Below are 25,014 nucleotides of genomic sequence, written 5' to 3'. Positions count from 1 at the left end.
GGCCACTCCAAACTTCACCCATCTGTCACGCGACGTCACGAAAACCGTGATGGCTCTCCATCTGATATACATGTACACAATGATTATGAATGATTAAACCGCACAAAAGAAAAATAATTATTCCTGATTCAACGCCTTTTCACCATTAGCCCTCTGCTATTGGTTCAATGTTTTTGGGCAATACCTACCTCGCCTGGCTGTCACGCGACCTCACAAAACTGCAAAAACTCACTGCATCAAAGTGACGTGTACGCGAAAAAAAAAAGCATTAACATGCCGAACAAAACTGAAAATTTTTCTGCATAGCCAGAGACTGCCCCGTTCTGAAAGGAATATAAGATGGCTGCCCGCCGATCGCTCAGGCCCTCGCTACTCGCACCTGCCGGTCAGCATGTATTTATTTGCACATGATAAACCTTTTTGCATGGCAGTAAAACGTTATCGAGCCCTGGCGGCATGTATACAGCATCACTCTGCCAACTCTGTCTTGCTGAGGATTCATTTTAGCGGCATTCTTATCCTTCTGTTGCAAGTCACCGCGATTTTCAACCAGCCACCGCAAGCTAAGTAAGGTGAAGCAGACCAATCGGAGAAGCCAGCACCACCCTCTTCATGCGGTTATCTGTTTTCACTGTGCTGGCTCAGCCCCATCGAAACCCCCTCCACTAGACCGTACCCCTCGCCTCTTGTCAGCCAATTAGATAAGAAAAACCACTGAGTGTAGGCAATGTTATTGGTTTTGAAAGTGAACAAAGGTGACCTCCTATAAACGAGGAGAGTGTTTGATTGGGTTATTCAGACCACGCTGCAGGTCACTGCCCAATGCTTGCGCCGGTGGTTACGTTAATTTGATGTCAGGAGATTGGAATCAAAACAGTTTGAAATCATTTTATGTTATAGCGCCCCTGAATGTGCTTTACTTTTGGTGCGTTCGATTCGCCTGCACCGCCTTAACTAGTTCACGAGGTGTTGCACCCTGCCATTCGTTCCAGTGGTGCAGCAATGGCGCCTGCTGAACCACTCCGTTCATTTCAAAAGGTGCAGGGCTGGTTCATTTTGCTGCACCTACTCCGCTGTCGGTGCCGACTTGGTGCAGGCGTACAGGTGCGACGCAGCAGTGCAGCAGACAGTCCAGCACATGGGCGCAAGCGCCATTAGAAGCCCGCTTACGCACGTCTGATGTGTGTACAGGTGTGGTTTGTAGTTAGGCCCACAAGCTGATAATACTTGTAGTTCACGATCTTTCAAATGTACGCACTCTGTGCACATTAATCAGGCATAACATAACGCCTGCACCGCATCTGCACCTTGGCATTCGTTTCGAGTGTTGCGCTGTGCCTGCACCGCAGAAACAAGCTGCACAATTTCTGAACTTCTCGTGAACCTCCGTTAACTGGTTGACAGTTGCGCAGGTGAATTGAACAGCCCTTTTAAGTGCTTCCACATGAAGTTCTTATTTGCCCTTACGTTGCTTAGTGGCCTGATGGCTGCTTCAGGTATTGTACAAAATGTTCGATTCAACATTGAAAGAAAATTCAAGGATATGAATGCTCATGAAGGCCAAAATTCAGTGACATACAAATGCATTAACTCTGCACATAAACTAAAAATTGTCAAATTTCCTTCTTCCTAGCTGCATTCAGTTAAGCATGCTACTAAGTTGGCATTGCTGGAAAAGTGTAAAAAAAGGCAATTCTCTTTTATAGTGTAGAGTGCCGACTGATAACTGGCCTTACGGCCAGAAATGATGTGCATACCTTGAGGAGGATGCTTTAGTTCAGTGCCAACTCTAATCTCTTTATTCAAATACATGTAAAATGCAGAAATGCTTTTGAGACAACTACTGGAATAATTTCAATGATATTTGTTGCATTTGAGAGAAAAAGATAAAATTTAGTCATTCTAGGCTGCATAATTTTGATTTAGGACCTTGAATATTTAGGAAAAATTGCTGAGAGTCATTAAGCTTAAAAAATATAAGCACGAAGTTTACAATGTCATAGCTTTTGTATCAAGTTGTAAACTTCATACGGAAGTCTTTTTAATTTCACAATTTTGAAAATTTCCTGCCACAAAAAATTGCCCCCTAGAACAGTCTCTAGATTTCAGCTTTTTTTTTTTTTTTTGCATGTAACCAACCTCATCGAATTCCTTTACTGGCTTCAGAGAAAAACTATTTCTCTTTTCCCATGTATTCAGATAGGAGCTCCAGAGATAAAACTGCCTCCAAGTGAGGTAAACCATTGTATTAAAGAACATTATAAGAAGGAGAAGGAAAAACATTTATTAAAAAAAAATAAAGGAAAAGCGGGCGTCTTTCTGCTTGTGTGGGAGGCGCCCTTAGTCCAGGACTCCTGTGGCTCTTGCTGTCTCCCGGGCTCGCCACACCTGGTGTAACAAGAATTGTGTTCTCATCTGAATTACTGAAGTATACTTTTTCCTTTGTCATAGGTGGAAAAGGAAAGTATCAGCAACGTTCTCACACCTACACTGTCCTTATTGGTATGTAGTGTGACTAAATTCTGCTTCTGCATTAGTTGTGTTGATAGCATGCTTGTTCCAAATTCTTATTTGTTCCTTTTGCAAATTTTCATTTTGTTCACAGAACTTTCCAAAAGGGGAACTTATCCAATAAAATAAAGCACTAATTTACTTTCATGCTGAAGATTCATAACTCTTACAAATTGATGTGGTTTCTACCTGGTGATCTTCACTGCACTAAAGAGTTATGAGCTAGGTACTAGGGTATCCCAGCAACATCATGAGCAAGCAACACCATCTTCTCTCATCTCTTAGAGAGGAAAAAAAAATTCGTTATAACTTTACTTCACTCTGCAAAATGCTTGAAGCATAAAAATATCACTCGTTTCTTTATTTTTACATATTATAGTACACAAGCGCATATTAAACAATGAACAGTATCCCTCATTGTCTTCTCCCATCCAGTCATCCCTGGCCCAAGACTATGCGACTGCCAGGTCTGCAAGCCAAATTAAAGAAAGTGTACCACACATGAAATAGGACGCTGAAAAACTTATAGATAAATTGTGTTGTAGTTTAACCTAACCCTCCCCCTACATGACAAAAACTTGTTTGCATGTCAAGGTAGCATTAGAAAATACTAAATTTCTTTTCTGACTGAAATTAAACCTGGAAAGTATTCTATCAAGTGCAGAGGGCAGAAGAGCATTAGCAAATAGCATGGCTTTCAAAATTTTTCATACAGTGCCTATAGGTTGCCTTGATGCTGCCTCCAATCTCCCTTGTACTGAAGCATGCACACACATTATACCTCCATTGATACCGAAGTCCCACTCAAAAGTCTCTGGCCACCGCAAATCATCCTGCATGTACCGGTGACAAGGTGTACATCTTTGGAAAAGTAATTTCTGATTCAAACATCTGATGGGCCAGAAAACTATAAATTTCGTTATGTCACCAATAACCAAAACACGAATTAATATTCCTGCTTGCAGAGACACAAACTGACTGCTGTTACTGAACAGCGTTCCGTGGCATTCAAGTGAAGAATGATCTTGATCGTCACTTATACGAATAATCATTTAGTTGTATGGCTGGGATTCCTAGGTCATGTGAATTGCAGTGGAGCTACTTAGTGTAGTGACTGACTTGAGGCTGCTCAATAGTCTTTTTTTTTTTTTTGATGCCACTCTAATGTCCGCCAAATAAAAGAAAATGTTTCTTTCTACATTGTGTCTTATCATTGCTTTGCAATTCGCAAGCACAGTACAGCAAAAAAGGGGCCTTGCCTTACATTGGTTCTATTTTAAATAGGCAATAGCTGTTTATTTCAGCATACATGCTGCAGTTCGTGCTCTGCAGGTCTCCAAGCATGAGCGCCTGCTTCCGAGAAGATGACAGCTGTAAGAAACAAATGACTCTGTGTCACACAACTACAAAAACATGAAAGTGCCTGCTTTATGATAAATACAAAAAAATGACAACTCAGGCAGACTGGCAGAGCAGTCATCAATAATAAAACAAGACATTGCACAGTTTATTTGCCTAAGAAATGAGGTCTGCACATCAAGCTTAGCAATTCTTGGCAGCTTGCTCGCCTTATACAATCAGTCCACATTGTTAGCTCAACATAACTGTTTGATGGATTTCACAGTCCTCTTTAACACTCTGCCTGTCCCTCACTTCACCAAATCTGTTGTTGCCGTGAACACCACTGAAATTACAGTGGAATCTCATAAGTGTCCAGGCAATTGTAGCTGTCATTCGTTTTAACATCTATTTCAACAAACCAGTTGGGCGGGGGCCTAAAAACCAGCAATTTGGAACCATCAAGTTACAGTGCACAGGGCTGGGCAAACACTTTGAAATTGGGTGCCAACAGCACAGAAGTTTCGCACTACCCGCTGTGGTTGCTCAGTGGCTGTAGTGTTAAGCTGCTGAGCACGAGGTAGTGGGATCGAATCCCGGCCACGGCGGCCGCATTTCGATGGGGGCAAAATGCGAAAACACCCGTGTACTCAGATTTAGGTGCACGTTAAAGAACCCCAGGTGGTCGAAATTTCGAAAGTCCTCCACTACGGCATGCCTCATAATCAGAAAGTGGTTTTGGCACGTAAAACCCCACAATCTAATTTAATTTTAAGGTTTGCACTAACTTTCCAAATGCAGGCAGATTTAGGTGAACAATCACATTTAAGGTGGAGCTTATGTGCTGCTGATCTATGGTGTAAAAACACACATCTTGCTTTTACGTTGGCCTTGTTAATCAAAGAAACATATGTGCCATAGAATCTTGACTGTGGGTAATATTAGTGATAGCCACATTGGACAAGTGCACCCGTCCTACTGGAGAGCTTCTTTGCATTCTCATGGGAGGAACTTTTGAAGTTCAACCATGTCATAGTTCTGTACAGCGAGGGCAATTTCGTCTCAAGGCCAATGAACCAGGAACGCAAAACATTTCTTTATGGAGTGAACAGCGTACCCTACTTTTTTAAACTTACTAAGCTGAATGAGCATATTTTTTCTGTCCATATCGCCAACAGCAATCTGCCAGTATCCAGAACGAAGATCAACAGAAGAGAAATAGCTGGAACCGTGGAGGCAGTGAAGGGCATCGTCTATATTTGGGAGCGGGTAGACGTCCTTCTTAGTAATTTTGTTCAGATGACGGTAGTCCACACAGAAACTCCACGTGCCGTCCTTCTTAACCAAAACCACAGGCGACGGCCAGGGACTCGAAGAAAGCTTAATGATGTTTTTATCTAGCATTTTGTTCACTTCACTTAGAATTACTCGGTGTTCCGATGCAGAAACTTGATACGGTCATCGGTGAATAGGCGTAGCATCGCCAGTAGAAATCCGATGCTGGACCGCGAGCGTCTGGCCTAAAGGGCGATTGTTTGAAGTAAAAAATATCTCGGTAGGACGATAATACTTGGCAAAGGTTGTCAGCCTGCGCAGAGAATAGGTCCACCGCAACCATTTTCATTATGTTGGCATCGGTGCCCGAGGCTGGTGCGAGGGGCCTGCTAAGCTCAGAAGAACCATCGGTTGATAAAGCTGCTACGTGATGGTCGCCGAGACAATCAACGTTGACAAGGCAAATACCTTGCAGTAGGATTTGCTTTCCCAGTCCAAAGTTAAAGATAGGCATGCGAGTACGGTTAGCAGTAACAGTCAGAATGCTGTGAGGCACGATGTCATACTGTAGTGGAATGTTGGGCAGCGGAGTGATGAGGTACTCGCCATCAGGAACAGGTAGGCAACACAACAGTTCAATATAGGCTATTGACTTCGGTGGCAGGCAAATAAAGCAGGTGGGGCGTAAGCGGCACTGGGGTGCGTTAGAAGGTTCTACGAGAATAGGCAACTCAAGGCAAAGGGTACTGGCAGAGCAGTCAATAAGAGCAGAATGCGCAGAGAGAAAATAGAGTCCGAGAATTAGGTCATGGGGCAATGAGCAATCACGGTGAAGAGGACAGGAGTGTGGCAGCCGGCGATGATCACACATGCCGTACATATGCTGATGATAGGCACAGTACCACCATCCGCAACGCGACCAACGCGTGCCGACGCTGGGGTGAAGTGCTTTTTCAGTCGTCGTCGGAAGGCAGCACTCATAATAGAAAGATGTGCTCCTGCATTGATGAGTGCAGTGACAGGTGTAATGGTTGGAGTCGGGCATGAAATAGATGGTAGCTGGCCCATGCGGTCATCGAACTTATCCACACTGAGGACGTTGTTGAAGGGAGAGACTTGTTCTCATCAAGAACGAGGAATCTGGGATTTATTTACAGTATCTGCATGAGAATGTTACAGTTCATCAGTCTAACATGACTGAAAAAGGAATGCACCCTGAGGAGCCGCCAACGGCTCCTTAAATACACTGTCCTCCCGAAATCCCTAGGTGAGGGAAAACAGCAGTTCGCCGACCAATTCGGAGCGTCCAAAGTCATCGTAACCAACCCGCCTTTGAGGGGGAGGGTTTACGCACTCACTTCTGCACAGGTTGCACTGACCACACCAAGGTGAGAGGGTTTTCGCAGACACTGTGCTTGACCCGAGCAGGCGCCTCTTTATCCCAGAGTTGACCCTGCAGTCAGTGGCCGCCGCATCTGTCTATTGACTGACGCGTGAGACGGGTTTTAAGCTGCATGAGACGGCACCGCAAAATATCTTCCAGGAGCTCCCCTGCTCCAAGCAGACCTTGACGGTGTACACGCTAACAACACTTGCTCCGCCCACTGTGTCTAGCCATCTCGGTGCCCTTCCATTGGGGACGCGGCGCATTGTCCTCCTAACAAAACCAGTCGCCGCCACAGCCGTGGTGGCGCCGATGGGCTGGGGACTGCCTCTGGTCACCCTTTCAAAGCGAGTCGTCACAGCAGACCTGGTGGCGCCTTTCCGTCGGTCCCTTCCTCGAAGATCGCCAGCCCCCGCTGGTCGAACCTAACACAGGATACCCGTCAACGTCAAGAAAGTTTTGGTTCATAGGTAACATGAGCAGAGAATTTGAGGGCTGGGTCGACAACACAGCTTCACCTCCAGAAGCTGTAGTGCCTAGTTTTTTGGCTGCATCCAGGAGGCAATAGGCAGCGAGGAGAAGCGACGGGCCTGGCACGAACAAGACTGATGGCGTTGAGGTGAGGGCGAGTGGCTGTAGCGAAGGTTCGGAGGTGGGGCAACAGCGGCAGTGGGTTCTAGGCAGGTGGCATAGGGAACAGTAGGTCCAAAGGTGCAGGAATAAGCGGAGGTGTATGGCCGAGGAGGTGGTGGCCATTGGTTGCGGCAGTGACGAGCGATGTGGTTGATGCGACAGCAGTGGAAGCAGATCGGCTTGTCATCAGGGGTACGCCATTTGGACGGGTTGCGATATGTGGCAGAAAAGGAGTGTCGGGGACGAGGAGGGCCGCTAGAGAACGGGGGAACGCTGGGTTGAGTCGTTGAACACAGAGTTCAGACCCATGTTCTCAAATTCCTGTCTGACAAGGGCCTGAATCCTGGCAATTGTGGTTGCTGGCGGGTTGGAAGGTGTCGCGGAGAAGGCTGGCCAACAGGTGGCCTCGAGCTGGCGGCAAACAATACGGGTTAGGTCATCACAGGTGGTCGTCTGATGTGCTCGACCCTCACATGTCGACGTAGCAGCAGTGTTGGGTAGCTGCGTGATGTGGTGTGTGATACGGCGGCTCTTAGCTTGTTCAAGGCGACGGCATTTATTTATCATGGCGCCGATAGGAAAGACGTTGCCAAAAACAAGAAAATTGAAAGCGTCGTCGGCGATGCCTTTTAGCCACCTTATCTGCTTCAGACATAGTATCGTGGGCTTTGTGGCAAAGAGCCAAGATGTCTAGGATGTATCAAACGTATGGCTCTGTAGATGTCTGGACACGAGGCGCAAAAGCCTTTCTCGCGGCAACCTTGCGCCCAAAGGGGTCGCTGAACAGCTCTCGTAGCTTTACTTTGAAACTGTCCCAGCTCGTTATCTCGTCATGCGTTTGGAGTCACACGCGTGGGGTGCCGCCGAGATAAAAGATTACATTAGCAAGCATAATTGTTGGATTCCACCTGTTATTAGCGCTGGCGCATTCCTAGAGCTTGAGCCATTCATCAACGTCCTGTCCCTCCAGGCCACAGAAGAGACCAGGGTCACGATGTTGGGCAACCATGACGATAAGAGCAGTCGGACAAGCTGAAGCCGCTGCAGATGCGGTCTCGTCACCGGGAGGTATGGTGACAAGCTCGATGTACCGACCACTTCGGAGTGCCATGACGAGGACGGGGATCGCTAACCTCCACTAGAATGTTGCACAGACACAGACGAAATACACAGATGAAAGAGGCTATTTACACTGGAGCCAGAAAGCCAGCCCGACACTCGCTCACGCCATAAGCCCAGACACACTTCATCTCTTCCTCGCGGCGGCTTGCCTTTTGAGCATCTCTCGATGAGATTGTAATAATATGAATGTCTGTACTATATAGTGTGGTGTGTAGTGCGTGACACGGTGTGGCAGATGGAGAGAGACAAGAAGCAGACGTGAAAGAATGTGCGCGCAGAGGCGAATTCTGTACTGGATGGACGACAACGTTGAAGAGCATCCAGCACGTGAGCATGCAGCACAAGAAGAAAAAAATAAAAGGAAAAGGCATCCAATCAGAACAAAACACGGAGCTTCCAGGGGCCAATCAGGAAAGGACAAATCGACCAGAGCGGCAGAAAAGCGAGGTGTGCTGGCTGAAGAAGGGAGAGTTTCAAGAAGCAACGCCAAGAGAAGGTCGGCCACCGGACCGGGAGTTCAAGACAGTTGGCAGGTTGCGGACCCGAGGCACCAGGACTTACCCAACCGGGACCTCCTGCCAACCCGTTCCTGGGCTTTGCCACTCTACCCGATCGTGAACTGCTGCTCGAAACCGGCGAGTTTCTGCGCCCGTGGGCAGAACGCCACCACCATCTTCCGCCGCCTGCCTTCCCTCTTCAAATCGGAGCCACCGCACTCTGGTCGCCTGTTCATCCACCGATCCCATCGACATTGTGGTGAGACATTACATTTTTTTCTGTTTTCCAAATCCCCTTTACCAATGAGAAATTTCGCAGCAGCCCCCCTTCAAGTATTTATTGAAGAAAGCTTTCAATCAAGAATTCATTCATGCTGATGTAATTATGCAATGAATTACAGAACTTCATTCAACTTGCTTGAACAATGAATAAAGAAATTAAATGGAAACCATTAGTCGGTTGGACTACACCTTAACGTGCAACATAATTGGTGAATGTATATCCATAATTTATTTCCTTCCATGTCAGTTAATTTCATTGCTCTGAGGAATTTTCTAAATTTTTTTTTGTGCTTGCATTACTATGACCACAGCTAAAGTAATACAAGGCGGCAAATTATTCACTGGTGCCAAAAATCATTTTTTTTTTATGCCACTTGTCGGCAGCAACGCAAGTGGAAAACTGCTTAGCAAGACTTGTATCTAGCAAATACGTGTGCAGTTGGCATCTTCATAACAGAGAGGTGGATCATGCTACACTGAGGCTCAAGGGCTAACTGGACAAACCTAGCCGAGCTAGACAATGGTGGACCAGTGCATAGTACTGGCTCGGGTCAGGCCAGGGAAAAGTGTCCATGCAGTGCTCTACTTTTATGCACTGTTTTCAAGTACTGAAATTTCATCCTTAAAAAATTTCTAGGTCATCATCATCATCATCATCAGCCTGATTACGCCCACTGCAGGGCAAAGGCCTCTCCCATACTTCTCCAACTACCCCGGTCATGTACTAATTGTGGCCATGTTGACCCTCCAAACTTCCTAATCTCATCTGCCCACCTAACTTTCTGTCGCCCCCTGCTACGCTTCCCTTCCCTCGGAATCCAGTCCGTAACCCTTAATGACCATCGGTTATCTTCCCTCCTCATTACATGTCCTGCCCATGCCCATTTCTTTTTCTTGATTTCAACTAAGATGTCAGTAACGCGCGTTTGTTCCCTCACCCAATCTGCTCTTTTCTTATCCCTTAACGTTACACCTATCATTTTTCTTTCCATAGCTCGTTGCGTCGTCCTCAATTTAAGTAGAACCCTTTTCGTAAGCCTCCAGGTTTCTGCCCCGTACGTGAGTACTGGTAAGACACAGCTGTTATACACTTTTCTCTTGAGGGATAATGGCAACCTGCTGTTCATGATCTGCGAATGCCTGCCAAACGCACCCCAGCCCATTCTTATTCTTCTGATTATTTCACTCTCATGATCTGGATCAGCAGTCACTACCTGTCCTAAGTAGATGTATTCTCTTACCACTTCCAGTGCCTCGCTACCTATCGTAAACTGCTGTTCCCTTCCGAGACTGTTAAACATTACTTTAGTTTTCTGCAGATTCATTTTTAGTCCCACCCTTCTGCTCTGCCTCTCCAGATCAGTGAGCATGCATTGCAGTTGGTCCCCTGAGTTACTAAGCAAGGCAATATCATCAGCAAAGCGCAAGTTACTAAGGTATTCTCCATTTACTCTTATCCCCAATTCTTCCCAATCCAGGTCTCTGAATACCTCCTGTAAACACGCTGTGAATAACATTGGAGAGATCGTATCTCCCTGCCTGACGCCTTTCTTTATTGGGATTTTGTTGCTTTCTTTATGGAGGAGTACAGTGGCTGTGGAGCCGCTATAGATATCTTTCAGTATTTTTACATACGGCTCGTCTACACCCTGATTCCGCAATGCCTCCATGACTGCTGAGGTTTCGACTGAATCAAACGCTTTCTCGTAATCAATGAAAGCTATATATAATGGTTGGTTATATTCCGCACATTTCTCTATCACCTGATTGATAGTGTGAATATGATCTATTGTTGAGTAGCCTTTACGGAATCCTGCCTGGTCCTTTGGTTGACGGAAGTCTAAGGTGTTCCGGATTCTATTTGCAATTACCTTAGTAAATACTTTGTAGGCAACGGACAGTAAGCTGATCGGTCTATAATTTTTCAAGTCTTTGGCGTCGCCTTTCTTATGGATTAGGATTATGTTAGCGTTCTTCCAAGATTCCGGTACGCTCGAGGTCTTGAGGCATTGCGTATAGAGGCTGGCCAGTTTTTCTAGAACAATCTGCCCACCATCCTTCAGCAAATCTGCTGTTACCTGATCCTCCCCAGCTGCCTTCCCCCTTTGCATAGCTCCCAAGGCTTTCTTTACTTCTTCCGGCGTTACTTCTGGGATATCGAATTCCTCTAGATTATTCTCTCTTCCATTATCATCGTGGGTGCCACTCGTACTGTATAAATCTCTATAGAACTCCTCAGCCACTTGAACTATCTCATCCATATTAGTAATGATATTGCCGGCTTTGTCTCTTAACGCATACATCTGATTCTTGCCAATTCCTAGTTTCTTCTTCACTGCTTTTAGGCTTCCTCCGTTCCTGAGAGCTTGTTCAATTCTATCCATGTTATACTTCCTTATGTCAGCTGTCTTACGCTTGTTGATTAACTTCGAAAGTTCTGCCAGTTCTATTCTAGCTGTAGGGTTAGAGGCTTTCATACATTGGCGTTTCTTGATCAGATCTTTCGTCTCCTGCGATAGCTTACTGGTATCCTGTCTAACGGAGTTACCACCGACTTCTATTGCACACTCCTTAATGATGCCCACAAGATTGTCGTTCATTGCTTCAACACTAAGATCCTCTTCGTGGCTTAAAGCCGAATACCTGTTCTGTAGCTTGATCTGGAATTCTTCTATTTTCCCTCTTAGCGCTAACTCATTGATCGGCTTCTTATGTACCAGTTTCCTCCGTTCCCTCCTCAGGTCTAGGCTAATTCGAGTTCTTACCATCCTGTGGTCACTGCAGCACACCTTACCGAGCACGTCCACATCTTGTATGATGCCAGGGTTAGCGCAGAGTATGAAATCTATTTCATTTCTAGTCTCGCCGTTCGGGCTCCTCCATGTCCACTTTCGGTTATTCCGCTTGCGGAAGAAGGTATTCATTATCCTCATATTATTCTGTTCTGCAAACTCTACTAATACCTCCCCCCTGCTATTCCTAGTGCCTATGCCATATTCCCCCACTGCCTTGTCTCCAGCATGCTTCTTGCCTACCTTGGCATTGAAATCGCCCATCAGTATAGTGTATTTTGTTTTCACTCTACCCATCGCCGATTCCACGTCTTCGTAGAAGCTTTCGACTTCCTGGTCATCATGACTGGATGTAGGGGCGTAGACCTGTACAACCTTCATTTTGTACCTCTTATTAAGTTTCACAACAAGACATGCCACCCTCTCGTTAATGCTATAGAATTCCTGTATGTTACCAGCTATATTCTTATTAATCAGGAATCCGACTCCTAGTTCTCGTCTCTCCGCTAAGCCCCGGTAGCACAGGACGTGCCCGCTCCTTAACACTGTATATGCTTCTTTTGGCCTCCTAACTTCACTGAGCCCTATTATATCCCATTTACTGCCCTCTAATTCTTCCAATAGCACTGCTAGACTCGCCTCACTAGATAATGTTCTTGCGTTAAACGTTGCCAGGTTCATATTCCAATGGCGGCCTGTCCGGAGCCAGGGATTCTTAGCACCCTCTGCAGCGTCGCAGGTCTGACCGCCGCCGTGGTCAGTTGCTTCGCAGCTGCTGGGGACTGAGGGCCGGGGTTTGATTGTTGTGTTCATATAGGAGGTTGTGGCCAAGTACTGCACCAGGGTGGCCAATCCTGCTCTGGTGAGGGAGTGTGTTACCGGTTCTGGTCACCGGCATCAGGCCACACTCCAGGCCTGTTTATGCAATTTTAGCAACACGCGGATTTTTTTTTTTTTTTTTTTTTAATCCGGTGGAAAATTGCGCGGCACCGGGATTCGAACCACGGACCTCTTGCACGCGAGGCGGGTGTTCTACCTCTACGCCACCGCCACCGCAGTATTGCAAGCATACTATGCTCTTCTATATCCATCACAGCTGCCTCTCATTTTCACAACTACCTATGCTTTATAGCTCAAAATAGCTGTAAAAATAAGGTATACTGAAGCATACACTAATGTTTTGTTTATGTGTTCCTGTCGTATGTTGAAAGGCAACGTTTTGGTTGCAAGGTGACTTTCAGTTGTGTTTTGCCTCGGCACCATGACAATGACGTATTGTCAAAAATTCATTCAACAAGAGAGATAGCAGTTGATGCCACAACGTCACGCTTACTTTTTAAGTAGCCGGAACACATTTTTACACAAGATGAATTCGCCCAAGGCGCACGATCACCAGGTCACTACAGATGTTGGTAAAGCACTATTCATTTCACACAACTGTTGCACCTTACTTGCAACTGTTGCATCTTCCTTTCCTTAAATTCCTTTCTTTTTCACACGGAAGGGGTGGTTTGCATAAAATTAAAATATCCGGATACACAAAAATACGGAGCAGTAAAGAAAGGTAAAGCGGCAGATGAGCAATATTGTCGCTCCAACGTAGTGACAAATGAGCTGCTACAAATGCTTCTTAAAAGTCATGCTTTAACGGTACGAGTGGTGCCTGCATTGCGTTTAGAAAAAATTTACGATGCACTACCGAGGTTTTGCTTCATTTATCATGTTATAGGTAAACAGCCGGACTCCGCTGTTATACTCTGCGTCGTCGCAAACTACTGAAAGGCGTCACAACGCATCTACAGCGCGTAAATGTATAAAGCAAGGCTATCAAAAGCTCACCTTAAATGCAAATCGGAGCGCCGAACCTACGCGTCTTGTTGGAAAGACGAAGCGAGTGCTCTTCAAAACGCAATAAACAATGGCCACATATCGATTTATGAATGAAGATCGTTATAAAACGCTTCTGGTTACTGGCGGTGCAAAAAATACAAACTGTTTGAAGAATTTAAACCATTTAAACTGGGACTGAATCTTTCAATGACACGGACGCCCTGCAACAAACTAATAGAATAACTTCCGAGCGCTGAAAACGAGATTAACGCTTACAAAAAAAAAAAAAAAAAAGAATAAGATTGGCTTTGCTAGTTTCTGTTTCGGTTTCTGTCCTAGGTTTCTGATGCACGAAGCGCCACCTGCTTCCTGCAAAAAGTGCCATGGCAGCTTCCTGTTTACTTTTCGAAGTTGGCGTAACTAACGCAGCTGAGTCTCGAAGCTTTCGGGTGCCGTTATGCATAACGCAATGTCATTGAATAGATGCTGTATTTGTGGAGCCTCTAGAAAGTCCTGCATCGATGCGTGTGTGTCTTTGTATACGCGCCATCTCTGGAGGTAAGCAAACCCTCTCAGCCAGCTTGCGCCGACCTTCGTTGCAAGGGCAATATTTGTAATTTAACTACATGCTTTATCGGTATACAGCTGCATCTGACCGCCGCTTTCTTATAGGCCTGATGAAAAGTGGTATTGAAATCACTACATGAGTACTACCGTAACCGTAATCTCTACCGTAATCTACCGTAATCTTAACCTGCGTTTTCGTTTGCTTCAGTTCTAGTTCGATTTCAAAACAAGATCCCATTTGTTGGTACTCATCGTTCATTATATGCTTAGCATGTTGGCTTCGCCCGATTTGTCCAGAATAATATATATATATATATATATCATCGCCTTATAACAGACACGTCGGTATCGGAGAAGCTCGCAGGTGGGTGTGCCGTTTTCACTGCCTAAAGTACGTATGAACGACGTAGATAATGACATCTAGTGATTCAAAAATAACTTGGAGTAAAGAAATGCTGTGTTGCTGCGAAATTTTAGTAAAAACAAAGCAAAGATACGCCTGAAATGTTTTTCAGTGAAGTATTTGTGCACATACTTGGGGACGTATTCTGAAACGTTCCACTTCGGCGATAGTTTGCCTAGGCAACAATTTCGCCTTCAGGCGCGCGCTGAGATGCTAAGATTGCATAACAAAATACAAATTGCATAGCAAAATACAGTGGTGACTACCAGCTGATGCTTTTTGCGGGAATTACAATATATGTAGCAATCAAAATGCAAGAAAAAGTAGCAACAGAAGAAAACAAATTAAACACTTGTGAGTTTATTCAACCATGCACTTGTGCATACATATGTGCTCACAGGTAGTTCTAGCTTTCTTTTATTGTGTCCGTGTTTTGCTGCACTACCCAGATACCATTCCATGATGACCGACCAACAAGCCCATATTGCCACCCTTGTCGATTTCATTTCTAGTACAACAGGTTTTTTTCAATATGTTCCTCGGGATTCTGGGCATACTGTTGCCCTCATTGCCACGGCTGCCAGCAGCGCGTGTGTCCTAAGGTTCTGTATTCATAACAAGCAGCTTCCACAAGATATAAAATCGTTGTTTACTGGTTTCGCACCATTCGGATGTCGGTCACGGAAAAAGAATTTTGAAGATTGTATGTGCTAAACGACTTCAGCAGGCGTGTCTCCACAGAGATTATCTCAGCGTGCAGATGTTTGATCAGTATGAGCTGTGCGTTGCAAGGAATCTTCTGTGGAGGCACCTGCACTTAGCTGATCAGGTCACCAAGTTCCTTTGACAACCTCAAATAAGACTAATACGGGCTCACGTGAACAAGGATTGACAGAAAGCAACAAGTGATGTCTACGTTTCTGAAGGTTTCATCCTTCCCAACAGTGTGTGCAAAGTTCTTGGCCTCGGTCCAAAATTTGCCCAAGCTACCAGCTGGACTAAACCGGAACTTCCCTGTCCGTCATAAGTAAAGTGTCCAGAAGAGCCCCGCAAGAAGATGGTGTGAGGATGAACTCGGAAGGTTTAGATGCCCTGTTATGATGTAAGCCCCCAACCTTCTAAGTTACCTGTAAAATGTGTAGTCTTACCTGAAGAGTAATTCATTGTGTGTCATACCAGCTGACAAAGAGGGTGGTTTTGCAGTTTTTTCCTTTAAATGTTTCTTGGAAAAAGCCAGTCAAGCAATTTCTGCAGTGTTCAATGAGCGCAAGGATGTACCACTTATGAAAGTAGCAGCAAAACCAAGTGAAATTTACAGAAAGTTGAATCTCGATAAACTAATACCCGTGTCACACGGGCGTTTGGAAGGCCTTCCAACCGATAGTCAGTTGACTCAAATGTCAAGTTCGAGCTGCTACACGGGCGGTTTCGAAGGCCGCCGAGTCAATAGTCTATCGAGTCAACGGAGCACCCTGCAACTCTATCGAAATCTCGATGGCCTTTGAGCAACGGAAGCGGAAACAGCGCGAACATGCCCTCTCGTTCACAGTGTGCTCGTACTCACGGTTAGAAAGAACAAATCAAACCAAATGCTCTAAAAATACTATATATGAGTGTCATTCATTATTCAATAAAGTGTTTTTGCCCCTTGACATGTGCGAACACACACCAAAACGGCAGCCGCATCGAGCGGCGCAAACGTTGCCGCAGTTTCGCTACTCAACAACTTAAACACTAAACATATATGTATGGCAATGTATAAACAAACATAAAAGAAATTATAGTATATTTAAATGGTTTCAATGTTGTTTACCTTTTCGTGACATGAAAACGAAAATAAAGATCCACAGCGCCACACAATTTTGCGAGAAACGCCTGAACCACTCAACGGCCTTTCAAAAGTGCCGTGTAGCAGCGCGACAACTCCTTTGAGTCGATAGAGTTGTGGCGTTTCAAAGGCCATTGACTGGAAGGCCTTCCAAATGTGCCCTTGTGACACAGGTATAAGGAAAAGCTCAGAGATGTAATTTTTAGTAAGTGCACAAGGAGGATGTTCCTTTTCGGGTCATAATTTCCGAAAGGGGTACCTGGCAGAAGCAAGCTGCCCTGTACCTGGTTTCAAAGCTGAATGTTAAAGAGATTGATGACCAGTTTCTTGTAAAAGGTTCTGACGAATCCTTGATTTTGTTAGGTTTCACGGCAAAAAGGGCTTCAAGGCCTTCTCAGCTAAGGTCAAAGAATTATATTATTCTATCCTGCTCAATGACCTTATCCAATGTGTCGAGGATTGTATTGACAAATATGGCGCTGTAAGGTTTTCACAGGAAGCAGGTTGTTTCAGTAGAAGGGTATTTAGAATTATGGTGTTTTTACATGTCGTCAACCTTTGCACAGTGGAACAATAGGCTGAATCTGCAGAAGAAAGGCATTTGCATAGGGTTGTGTCTGGCTCCCGTCTTTAGCAACCTATATTTAGCACAATTAGATAGGCACATATATGACCACCTCACGGGACTAACAGTTTTCCAGCGAGCTTTTAGATTTGTCAACAATTTTTTAGTGTTTCTGGATTTCCCTAGTAATAGTTTTCTAGAAAAATGTCCTGATGTCTAAGATTTCTTGCGAGTGTTGGAGACCTCTTGAAGTGATTTTTGAAGTGCAATACGTTTCAGTTTCTTGACTTTCAGTTCATCTTTACTGATAGTAGGACTTGCTGGGCTTACAGTCCATGAGCTAAGAAACCCCTTCTCCAATTTCATTCAGCCCATTTGAATTTGGTGAAGAGGGGCATAACTAACTAATAGGGATGGCTTTCTGCCCACTACTGTGCATGTGGATGTAGGCCGAAATTCAAAAAATGTTTTATCGTTGCAAAACACGGAGACCGTGTTACACGTGAGATAATCAAAGTGGGAGAAATTCTATGTTTAAAGGATGGTTGCATCAGCACCCCTCTATCGCTCTCACTGACAAGGAGATCAGACACCTCGGGCTATCACCATGTTGAATTTTGTGCGGCTTTGTCGTGGCGTTCTAAGTAGGTTGGTGGGCTATTGTGTGACTGTACAAATAGCGATGCTTTCTGAAAAGAAAATAAACAGTTGGAAGTTCAGCGCTCCGTTCTCTCTTCTATCCCTTCTGGTGGCTTTGCGCTGTTAACCTGACTTTGAAGCATAATTTATCAACAAACCCAATCTTACACCCTTCGTAACTAACGTGTTTCAAAAACGTCCTAATGAAAACCAGTTTCCAGCAACAGGCTGCAAGTCTTAAGGAGGCTGGTTATCCTAACCACGTGTTGGTGTCGGTGGCAGAAAGGCTGCTGAAACAGGAACGTTCGAGACGATGCCTCCGTGCAAATGCAAGAGCTAGCAGCTGTGACCAGGTGAAAACCGCTGTGATTCCGTATATGCACCAGATATCACATAGCCTGAAAAAGATAGGAAGCCAAGGTAACGTGCGGGTGTTTTTTGAGCTCCAAATAAGCTAAGCACCTTGTGTAAAGCCACTAACCCAATAAGGACAAAAAAGCCAGTTTGTGGTAGAATCGCAAAGATGAGTTCATCGGATGCGCTGTAGGAGTGGTCTATCATATTCCACTGTCATGCGGTAGATGCTACATAGCCCAAACCGGAAGATGCATTAATGAGCACTTAAGAGAGCACAGAAATATAGTGTATCAGGTGACGATTTTCTTGCTTTGCATTGCAATACATGTCCATGTCGCCCTCTTCTAAATGACACCGCTGTTATATACAGGGATAAGCATAAGTGTGTAACATTAATAGTATAAACTGGGCAAATCCTCTCGGCCGCTGACCAATGTATCAGCAAACTATCACTATCATTGTCCGTGAGAAAGTTAGATTATTTGCGCATGCCATGAAAGTTGACTGCATTTGCAATGGATCATTTACGTTTCTTGGTGTTTTCTTGTTGTACCTGTTTTAGACAGTGTGGCTCTACTCATGAGCTATATATACAGTCAACTTCCATTAATTTGATCATCTTTCTGGGGTTTTACTTGCCAAAACCAGTTCTGATTATGAGGCATGCCCGTTAATTCGATCCTGACGGGACCATTGAGACTGGTCGAATTAAACAAAAGGCATAAAAAACATTGAAACATGCCATTGCTTCACTTTGCAGTATTTGCCTTTAAAATTAACTTTGGTCGCATTTCAGTTTAGCGCTACACCTGCAATGATCAACAGCTACCAACTCGCCCAGTTTACTATTTTTCTTAATGTTAGCTTCACTGCAATACAGCCATGTTATGCATAGAACCATACCAAGCAGGGAAAGGTGCCATTGTTGCAAGACAGCACGTGTTCCCTAATTTACGTACATGCACATGTGCAGTCTCCAGTCACAGTATGAGCACCAAGACGCCTAATAGGTGTATGGACAGGCCTTCAGAGTTTGATATATTCACCCTCTTTTGTTGGCTTTTAACATCTCCTCGGCTTATCGCAGTTTTTTCAACTTACTGCCTTCCTTTTTGCTAGCTTTCCCAAAACACGATTGTTTTCCACTTCTCTGTGCATGGCACATTTACTTAAAGAACATGTACTAGGCTTCATTAATGGTCTCATATACGAGACATGCATGGAAGGTGAAAAAAGGACTCAAATCACCACTGAAACGTAAGAAGCAGCTCTGAATGGCTGCCAGTATGCTTATTAGGTGGCTAGGTGCTCCTACTGTGACAGGAGACTGCATGCCTGTATAATCAAGGAACACGTGCTATGTCCTGTGACAGTGGCCCTTTTCCATTCTTGGTATGCTTCACCACAGTAAGTTGCATATGCTTCAGCGCATAACACAGCTGTATTTGGGCGAATCTGACCAGTGAGGTTCGAATTATCCGACGAAGGCCAATTTTGAGATTGAAATAACAGAAGTTTGGGCTCACAGAAATGTATTTCATTAAATAAAAAACAATCATCAGCAAACAACTTTATTTAAAAGGGGTGACTGACTACTTCTATATCATTAATATATATTAAAAATGACAAGAGGCCAAGCATGCTGCTTTGAGGAACACTGGAAGTAACTGGCACTTCATGGGAAGGGCAATCGCTTATGCTGACGAATTGTTTGTGCTTAGTTAAGTATGCAGAGATTCAGCCAATTAAGTATGGCAGAAGATTTGTGATTTCGAGCTTCTCAATTAGTTTAGAGTGTCAAACAAGCTCAAATGCTTTTCTGTCTGCAATACAGGAATATAACGTCGATCTGGCCAGGTTTATCAAGAATGCTAGCAAATGCTTGCATGTATTAACCCGTGATCCAACTTCCAATAAATCGTTGAAAGTACCAATTGTGTGTGTCTCTTCTCTCGTCTGTCTTGTCTTGTCTGCGCTAAGCACTAAAAAAATGTTGTACCAACAATGTTAAAAGTCCACCCTTGCAATGTAAAGCTTCTTTCTTTTTTCAAAAATACTCCACACTTCTCTGAAATGTGAACATATTTGTTATTCAATAATCAATAGGTCAGTTTCGTCAAATATCCATATTTAATTCTATCCAGAAATATCAGAATATGAAAACCCCTACTACATATGGGCCTTGAGTGGAGCAGTATGGCCTTAAATGTGTGTAACCAATGCTACTTACAGGGAACACAAGAGGTGAGTCTGGGGTCTTATGTGCAAAACCACGACATGATTATGAGACACACCATAGTGGGGGACACCGGATTAATTTTGACCACCTGGAATTCTTCAATGTGCACTCAATGCATGGTAAACAGGTGTTCTTGCATTTCTTCCCCGTGGAAATGCAGCTGCTGCAGTCGGAATTTGATTCCGCGCCCTTGGGATTAGCAGCACACAATGCCAAAGGCATTATGGCGGGTTTTGAAACTCGAGAGGTGGAAAAGAAACCGCGGAAAGCTTTAGAAGAGATGTTTTTTAGATTGTTTGACACATGTAATGCCAGTCAAACCAGGCTTCTGGCCAACTGATAAGTTTGTAAATGAGAGTGACTGAAAGGTGATAGCATCTGCCGCACCAAGATGACATCAGGAACATGTTCACATTGTCCAAATGATAATTTTTACAGCCTCAATTGAGAAAACAAATCCGTTGGCTGCCTAAAGGCGAGGCATCCTTACTGCGCGACTAGAAATTACTAAGCAAAGCAAAAAAGTACCTGCTGTATATGTCCGCTCAGGAACTGCAGTTCCCTTTGAGAATGGTCACCACATGCACCTGACTTTCTCCCTAAAGATTCCAGTATGTGTAATTATTGACAGAAAGGAAGATTTGATCACTTCTAATTGCGTGTTCTCCAATTGAATACAAGTCAAATGGTCAACAACTATTTGATTTACATTTGACATTTTGAACATTTGCACAGCACAAATATGTACTCCAGCCATACTCGAGAAGAACGCCATCAGTGCAGATTGTGAAACACCTGACGAGTAGGGAAAAAAAAGCTTCGTTTCCAGGGCTCTGAAATTATTTTGAGTTTTGTGCAAGTGCACCTACTGGTGATGATCAAGGGTTCAGCATTTAATATATCTGCTCTTACCAACACTAACAATACGAGATACTCCTCTAACAATTCTTTCCTTCCTCAAATAAACACTAATTGTCAATGTTTACTGCTCTTTTATGGCGATTAAACACTAAATTAAACCACCCCATATTAAAGCCTGCCGCACAACATTAACATTCAAGAGAGATATGAAGAAATATTTACTATCGACACTACTGGCTACAGACTCATTACTATGAACATATATACAAATTTATTGTACCACTTCCAGTGCTTCTGTATTTGCCTAATGTATCGCTTTTATTCTGCATATCCCATTGTCTTTATTTTTTCCTTCCTTATTTTTAGAAATTTGAAGTTTTTTGTCGCACAGTATATATTTCACTTGTACTTTGCATATTGTAAGCATATTTTTGTTTCTAATTATCTCGTACATTAACCTTGTGTTCTTTCATATGTGTCATCCCTATGTTTCCATAACGTGCTAATTACTACATTTTTATTTATTTATACGCAGCATCTATTTCATTTGCTTGTATTTGTAAGCACCTTCCTTGTATTTGATTACTTGCTTCATTAACTTCGTGTATTCTGATGTGTATCACTGCTATGTTGCCATAATGTATTAATTACTATATTGTTAAACTACTAATAGGTCCCACTGACAGTTTTTGTAACTTCGGGACCTCCTTCTGTACTAATGATGAATGATGAAATAAAATTTAGGTATTCTGCATCAATTGTGTAATTATTAGGTATTAAACATCACCATTGCTAGATGTCACAGAGGCACCACTCCCGAGGTTTTGAGCCACCTCTAGTAGAACGAACAAGTGATCTTTTTTCATGAAGTGGATTGGCTTCCCACAAGACATCATTAAGAATACACAAAGCAAGCCTCCTCATTAACCCATTAGGGACCGGTTTCTTTTTTTTCTTGCCAGGTTGAAATAAATCTAATATATTAACTTACCTTTGTACTAATAATTCACTTGCAAAAAATTATTACTCTTGCCTAATTAGATTTTGAAATATAGCCCGTGACCAATGGTCACACTGGGCCCTTACGCTACAGCAAAATACGCGAATTGAAAAACATTTATTTCAAGCTATGAAACATCACAAAAAACATACATTGCGAATAGTCGAGCACTTATTTAGTGTGATATGGTTTAAATCATGGAATACACATGCGTCGTCATACTTTGTGCATTACTTGTGAACACGAGAGTACCTGTCTGCAGATGACATTGGTTCTACGCCATGAATGGTGCTTACGATCGTTACTACAGAATTACCCATCCAGCGGACAGCAATTATCCCATTGTCGCTCAGCACGAGCTCTTCGTGCCCGCGAGGTTGGCGCTTGACGAATTGTGGTCGAGCGATAGGGCACTCTCTGGGAACACGGTTCTGCTTCACTGTGCCCGGTGCCTTCGTAGCCCTGTGCCTTGAGATGCCTGAGTAGTGGCATGCCTGTGAATAAATTATCCAAATAGAAAAAAAAAGGAAGGTCGTGCATCTCTGCTGCGAGTTAATCCACCACTTGAAGAAGTGGCGCCGCTGCTTTTCCGAAGTTCTTTTCATATTTTTCAGATGTTCTGGGATCCCCTGCTTGCCTTGATACACTTTGAAGTGTACAAGGTATCCGTTCTTGGCATTTAGGCACCATACTTTATACGCGAAGCGGATAGGCTTTCCGCGTATAAACTCTTTACAGCCATGACGACCATAATACTCAATCATACTTTCCTCATAGCTCATGTGACGCACAGGTTGAAAGTGCTCCAGAAACCTTGCTATCAATAGTGCCATCGCATTATCTGTACGAAGCAATTTCTTCGCATAGCTTTGTAGGCCACCGTGTTGCTCATATCCAAGCCGCTGTCCCAGTGGCACTTTTTCCCTGGCAAGCGGTTTTAGCCGGACAAAACGAGCACTCCAAGAAAACCTAATTCTTCTTTGGTAACCTCCGGATCGGGCATATTTAAAAATAATGCATACTTTCTTGTTTGTTCGTCTAGCAGCTCCACGACGGCTTCATCAAAAAAGATTTCGAACAACTCAACAAGTGAAAAGTCCCTGTAAGCAGTAAAGTTTGGGTAGGGAAATATGCCAAGGCTTTTCTGGAGATCACCGTTCGTCCACTTAGAAGCAGTGACTAATTTTGCAGGAATGGCCGCATCAACTACAGCAGAAGAAACCTCTCATGTTCCGTCACCTAGCCCGCCTGGGTCGTCATCGTCCGAGTCGGATCCACCAATGCGGCGTCCTTCAGAGAAAACAGTTTCAGCGCCGGCTCATAGCTGCCGCCCGATTAGATTGTCAATGAGCCCGCCTGAGTCTTTATCGGCCGACTCTTCATCCAAATAGGTGCTAGAGTCTCGCGGTCCATATAAATCACTGACACGTCGTCATCGTCGTCTTTGAGTATCTTCGCTATTTATTCCAACATCAACCTATTCAGACAATAAAATAAGAAGTAACTACTGCGGGAACATGCCAGCAGCCATGCAAGAGATGAGAATGCAGTTTTAAAAAAAATAGGAAGTTAGGTAGCCTAAAGGCCCAGCGTGACCATATGGAAATGCGCAAGATAACACGCTCGTTCATGGATAAATCAAACATTAATCTTTCACAAATGCTCATCGTAGCTCACATATTCAAAGAGCAATATGGAGGTAAGGATATCCGACTATTGCTCAAACAAGTAGTGAAAAAAAAAAACATTATCCCTTGGAGTGATGCATGGCGACGCTACTCGCACAGCAACACTTATTCCCGCCCTTGCGAGGGGCTCCCACAAAACGACGGGCACCTGCTGCCACTTGGTATCCATAAAGGGAACCCTAATCTGTCTAACGGCACGTCAAACGCGATTTTGGTGCCGTTTTGCTAATCTTAATTAATTGAAATCCACTGTGCAGACTAACGTGACCATGTGGTCACGCTGGTCTTTAATGGGTTAAGCTTATTTTTAGTAGGATATGAAGGCATAGTAATTGATGTACCTGTAAAAGTAAACACACTAATGTAAGACATGTAGATGTTTCTTGAGTCCAGTGGTAGACTTGCCTGAGATAGCAGATTGTCTGCCACTGTTGTCTACATACATACTATCGACTAAAAAAGTTTACGGACCACGGGATCTCAGAAAACGCTAAATATCCGAGCAGCCTTTAAAAGTAGCCAGTAAAACCTTACATCACAATGTTCGCATATACTAGTAGAGGCTGGAAATGGGAATACCAGGCTTCGTTTTGAGGCTGCGGAGATATTCAGCTTTTTGTGAGATCCCTTCATTCGTTAACTTTTCGGGTCGATAGTACATTTGTATGTGTGTGGTAGGGAAGGTATGAATTAGAGAGTTTCTCCAAAAAAGCAGGGCTTTGCTATAGATGTGCCAGGCTGTAGATGTGCAGGCAAAGAACGAAAAAGAATGCAATAATGTTTAACAATAGCACAGTGACGACAGCAACCAAAGCAAACCAGCAGAGGGGTACATGTGGTACAGAAACTTGCACTCTACCTATTGCACTTATAGTCTTGTACTGCAGGTGAGTGCAGAGAGTAAGTTACCGCGACTGCACACTGTACAAAACATAAGCGCTCTATGTAAACTTCGTTTTGAGGCCATCATCACCAAAATAACAAAAAAAAAAAGCTGCATCTCTAAGTGACACAGGGACACACTAGGTTCAAGTAAACTGCAAGTAGCCAACACTACTGTCACTGTACAATGTCGTGTCCAATGAGGCAGGGCATAGCCAAGGCCACATAGAATAAAAGTGACATTGGAGAGGAAAGGCTTTAGAAGAGGGTAATTTTTAACCACTTGCAGCTCTTTATATAGCATGGTGACATGAAGCTTTT

General features: G+C 44.0%; 1 protein-coding gene and 2 long non-coding RNA genes across 12 annotated transcripts in view; 2 read left to right on the top strand and 1 right to left on the bottom strand.

Moving 5' to 3' along the window:
* Positions 1-25,014, top strand: part of LOC126520236 (uncharacterized) — a 34,639-nt gene that overhangs the window by 6,420 nt on the left and 3,205 nt on the right. For 4 of the 9 annotated variants that reach the window (XR_011890065.1, XR_011890061.1, XR_011890060.1 and 1 more), the window contains one exon: positions 993-3,709. Coding sequence is in view for 2 of the 9 variants with exons in the window: in XM_072284269.1 (XP_072140370.1) it covers positions 2,452-2,502 (51 nt within the window). In the remaining 7 variants the exon portion in view is untranslated. Of the gene's footprint in view, positions 1-992; positions 3,710-8,111; positions 8,819-25,014 lie in introns of those variants that run through there. The other 5 variants (XM_072284269.1, XM_072284268.1, XR_011890063.1 and 2 more) reach the window with 4 other exon arrangements.
* On the bottom strand, positions 2,269-13,764 carry LOC140212821 (uncharacterized). Of its 2 annotated transcripts, none has more exons than XR_011890066.1 (3): positions 13,674-13,764; positions 3,771-3,882; positions 2,269-2,388 (listed from the first exon to the last, which is right to left on the bottom strand). It is a non-coding gene; the product is annotated as an uncharacterized lncRNA (long non-coding RNA). The 2 variants fall into 2 exon arrangements; XR_011890067.1 differs by having other exon boundaries at positions 3,821-3,882.
* LOC140213117 (uncharacterized) lies at positions 14,133-21,877 on the top strand. The gene is made up of 2 exons (XR_011890068.1): positions 14,133-14,222; positions 15,580-21,877. It is a non-coding gene; the product is annotated as an uncharacterized lncRNA (long non-coding RNA).

This window comes from Dermacentor andersoni, chromosome 9 (genome assembly GCF_023375885.2).
Source record: "Dermacentor andersoni chromosome 9, qqDerAnde1_hic_scaffold, whole genome shotgun sequence".
NCBI classification, from domain to species: Eukaryota; Metazoa; Arthropoda; class Arachnida; order Ixodida; family Ixodidae; genus Dermacentor; species Dermacentor andersoni.
This window is presented reverse-complemented; position numbering and strand designations above follow the sequence as displayed.